General features: G+C 41.0%; 1 protein-coding gene across 1 annotated transcript; it reads right to left on the reverse strand.

The window, feature by feature from the left end:
- Positions 1-372: 372 nt before the first annotated feature.
- LOC132039106 (uncharacterized) lies at positions 373-939 on the reverse strand. The gene has a single exon (XM_059429649.1). It carries the CDS (start codon positions 937-939, stop codon positions 373-375), a length of 567 nt encoding a protein of 188 aa, XP_059285632.1.
- Positions 940-4316: the final 3377 nt, after the last annotated feature.

Raw genomic sequence — 4316 nt, forward strand, 5'->3', positions numbered from 1 at the left:
TATAGTTTAGTTATGAGTCGCGTATGGGCCACTCTGTTATTCAGTGAGATCCAGGTACGAGTATAAGGGTGTCTGGTCAGTAGAAGTGAGGCACTCGTCGCGACTCATTGGTTTGGGTCGTGACACCTACGTATCCTAAATGGGAATCAGGTCATAACGTAGTTCAAAATACATGATTTTGAATTTTTGGGTTAAAGCGACCGAGCTTGGAAAAGCGCCTACATATCCCTTTATAGGGAATCAGGTCCTTACGTAATTTGTACATAATTTTGGATTTGTTTTTTCTAAAATGCAAAATTACAAGTAAAGGAAATGCAATTAAAACCAACATAAAACTATAAAAATTACGAATCTCTGTAGCCATTTCCTTTCTCAAACATAGTATCTCTTGAGGGCGTCTGAATTTATTGCTCTTGGCCACTCTTGGCAATCCATTTCAGCGAGGAAAACTGCTCCTCCTGATAACACCTTTCGCACCATATAAGGCCCTTGCCAGTTTGGCGCAAACTTCCTTTTGTATTCTTCTTGATTTGGGAATATTCGCTTGAGCACCAATTGCCCTGCTTGGAAAAGTCTAGTCCTCACATGTTTGTTGAAGGCTCGTGCCATTCTTTGTTGGTACAACTGACCATGGCAAACAGCGATCATCCTCTTTTCATCTATCAGAGCAAGTTGCTCATGCCTTTTACGGATCCATTTTGCATCGTCTAATTCTGCTTCTTGTATCATTCGAAGTGAAGGGATTTCTACTTCGGCCGGTATCACTGCCTCAGTGCCATAGAACAGCAAATATGGAGTGGCTCCGGTTGAAGTTCTGACGGTTGTGCGATATCCCAGTAATGCATATGGCAATTTTTCATGCCAGTCTTTGTAGTTATCAATCATCTTTCGGAGGATCTTCTTGATGTTTTTGTTGGCAGCTTCAACAACTCCATTCATTTGTGGCCGGTATACGGTCAAATTTCGGCGAAGGATTCAGAATCGCGCACACATTTCTTTCATCAAGTAGCTATTCAAATTAGCCCCATCGCCTGTTGTTATAGATTCTGGGGTGGCAAATCGGCGAATGATGTTGTTGCGTAAAAATTCCACTACTAATTTATTTGTTACTGACGCATAAGATGCCGCTTCCACCCACTTGGTAAAGTAGTCTATGGAGACTAAAATAAAATGGTTCTTGTTTGACGTAGCTGGCTCAATCTGTCCTATGACATCCATGCCCTAAGCGGCGAATGGCTAAGGTGACGTCATAGCATTCGATTGTTGGAGGGACCTTTATCAAGTCTCCATGAATTTGACACTTGTGGCATTTACGGATGAATTTTCTACAATCGTTCTCCATGGTCATCCAGTAATAACCTATCCTTAAAATTTTCTTTGCTAGTACGAACCTGTTCATGTGAGGCCTGGAGATTCCAGCATGTACTTCTTCAATCAACCTTGTGGCTTCGACAGAGTCAATACATCTGAGCAAACCTAAATCTGGGGTCCTTTTATACAGAACATTCTTATTGAGGAGGAAACCATTTTCCAACTTCCTGATAGTCTTCTTCTGATTGGTGGTGATTCCTTCAGGATATTCTCCTTTCTCCAAGTACATTTTAATGTCGGCATACCAAGGTTTTCCATCAATCTCTGCTTCTACAAAATCACACGGAGAGTGGTTGATCTGCGATTTTGACTCGACGAGATCAATGTATTTACTGTTAGGATCTTTGAATCATGGATGCTATTGTCGCTAATGCATCAGCAAACTCATTCTGGGTTCTTGGTATATGTTTGAACTTTACTTCTTGGAACCGATCTGCTAGTCTTTGCACAAGTCGAACATATGGTATGATGTTCTCATTTTTGGTAGCCCATTCTCCTTGAACCTGATGAATCAACAAATTCGAGTTGCCAATTGCCCGAAGGTTTCGCACATCCATGTCAAGGGCTAAATGAAGACCTATAATGCAAGCTTCGTATTCAGCCATATTGTCGGTGCAGCTGAAGTTCAACTTGGCGACCACTGGATAATATTAGCTTGAGTCTGAAACCAAAACAGCTCCGATTCCTGATCCTTTAAAGTTGACCACTCCATGAAAGTATACTTTCTAGCCTAATTCATCTTCATTTTCTTCACCCTCAATTTTCAACACTTCTTCATCCGAGAAGTAAGTCCATAAAGGTACGGGGTTGTCATCCACCGGGCTTCCTGCCAGTAAATCTTCTAATGCTTGCCCCTTAACTGATTTCTGTGCAACGTATTGGATGTCGAACTCACTCAATAGCATTTGCCATTTTGCCAACTTCCCTATCAGTATAGGTTGGCAAAAGATGTACCTTAGGGGGTCCATTCTTGACATCAAATGAGTTGTGTATGCAACCATATAATGTCTTAATTTTTGAGACACATAGGTTAGAGCGTAACATGTCTTTTTCACCAAGGAATATCTGGATTCATAGGATGTGAACTTCTTACTGATGTAATAGATGGCTCTCTCTTTCTTGCCTGTTTCGTCATTTTGCGCAAACATTCACCAAAAGCATTTTTTGATACTGATATATATAGCAGTAAAGTGCTTCCCGATCTTGGCGGGACCAAATCGAGAGGATTTGACAACTATCTTTTGATTGTGTCAAAAGCTTTCTGACGATCCTCTGTCCATTTGGTTGGAGCATCTTTCTTAAGGAGTTTCAGAATTGGTTCTACAATTACTGTGGACTGGGGAATGAAGCACCCAATGTAATTCAGCCTTCCTCAGAAACTCATGACCTCTTTCTTTGTCGTTGGTGGTGGGAGTTCTTGAATTGCTTTGATCTTTGTGGGATCCAACTCAATAACACGGTAACTGACTATGAATCCTAGCAACTTCCCGGCAGGCACTCCAAATGCGCATTTAGCAGGATTCAACTTCAAATCGTATTTGCAGAGTCTATCGAAGAATTTTCTCAAATGCTCAAGATGATCATCACCCACTCGGGACTTGATGACGACGTCGTCCACATACATCTCTATCTCTCTATGCATCATATCATGAAAAATGGCGGTCATTGCCCTCATGTAAGTAGCGTCGGCATTCTTGAGCCTAAAAGGTATTTCGCGGTAGTGATATGCTCCCCACGGTGTGATAAAGGCCATTTTCTAAGCATCTTTTTTATCCATCAGTATATGATGATAACCCGCATGTGATCTACAAAAGACTGCACCTCATGTTAGGAAGAGAGAAATTATCCTTTGGACTAGCGCGGTTAAGATCACGATAGTCCATGCAGATCCTCATTTTCCCATCCTTCTTTGATACTAGGACTATGTTTGCTAACTATGTCGGGTACGGTGTCACTTCTACAACTCTCGATTAAATCTGTTTCTCGACTTCTTCTTTGATTCTAATGCTGACATCGGGCTTAGGTTGTCTGATTTTCTGCTTTACCGGGGCGAATCCCTCTAGAATTGGCAACCTATGAGCGATAATGTCTGTACTCAAACCCGGCATATCGGCGTATGACCCAGCAAAAACATCTTCATACTCTTTCAGCAGACTTCGATACCTTTGTTTCTCAGGTTCTGTCAAATGTACACTTATCCTGGTTTGTTGAACCATTTCCTTGTTTTCTAGATTAAATGCCTCCGTTTCCTCTAGGTTTGGTGTTGGTCTATTTTCATATTCCTCTTCGACATCTATCAACCCTTCTGGTTCAGTTATCTCTTCTTCTTGATCTTTGCTTTGTTCGTCATCGTTCTTAATTGTTTCGTAATATGTCACGACATTATTTGTGGCTTCTGTGTTATTACTGTAAAGCAAAGTAACACAATTATCAATCATATAAAAGCAATCTCAATTATATATATATAGGTAAACTAAAACAATTTTGTCTTATTGCAAACTTTGAGGCGTTTTCATTGAAACTTAAAAAGAGTGATACAAACTGTGTTCCTAACTTGGAATGGAACATCGATCCATTTCCATCATTAAACAACACGTAATAAGGAAGTGTAAAATCCTGAAAAGGGGGTTAGCCGGGCTTCAAAGCCGACTTTCGCCGTTTTTCTGAAAGTGAGCATTCTTTGTACCGCAAGGTGAACAATGGGTTAGAAGTCCATCCACTTGACATTTCTCTTGGCTCAACATGACGAATCTCCAGTGGTTCAAAGCATTCTTCAATGATGGCTGCGCATTCCTCTTCCCAAAATAGCGTCCTTAAACCCTCTTCTGGATCCTCGCCAATGTGACTCAATGGGCATGTGGTGAAGGACTGATATAGATGAGGAAATGGCTTTCTCATTTTAACAAGACCTCTTGGTCCATGTTCTACTTCTTCTTCTTCTGCCT

The sequence above is a fragment of the Lycium ferocissimum genome, chromosome 12, assembly GCF_029784015.1.
Source record: "Lycium ferocissimum isolate CSIRO_LF1 chromosome 12, AGI_CSIRO_Lferr_CH_V1, whole genome shotgun sequence".
Taxonomy (NCBI): Eukaryota; Viridiplantae; Streptophyta; class Magnoliopsida; order Solanales; family Solanaceae; genus Lycium; species Lycium ferocissimum.

Coding starts and splice junctions, on each gene's coding strand:
- LOC132039106 (XM_059429649.1), bottom strand. CDS start 939: ATGAATGGAGTTGTTGAAGCTGCCAACAAAAACATCAAGAAGATCCTC.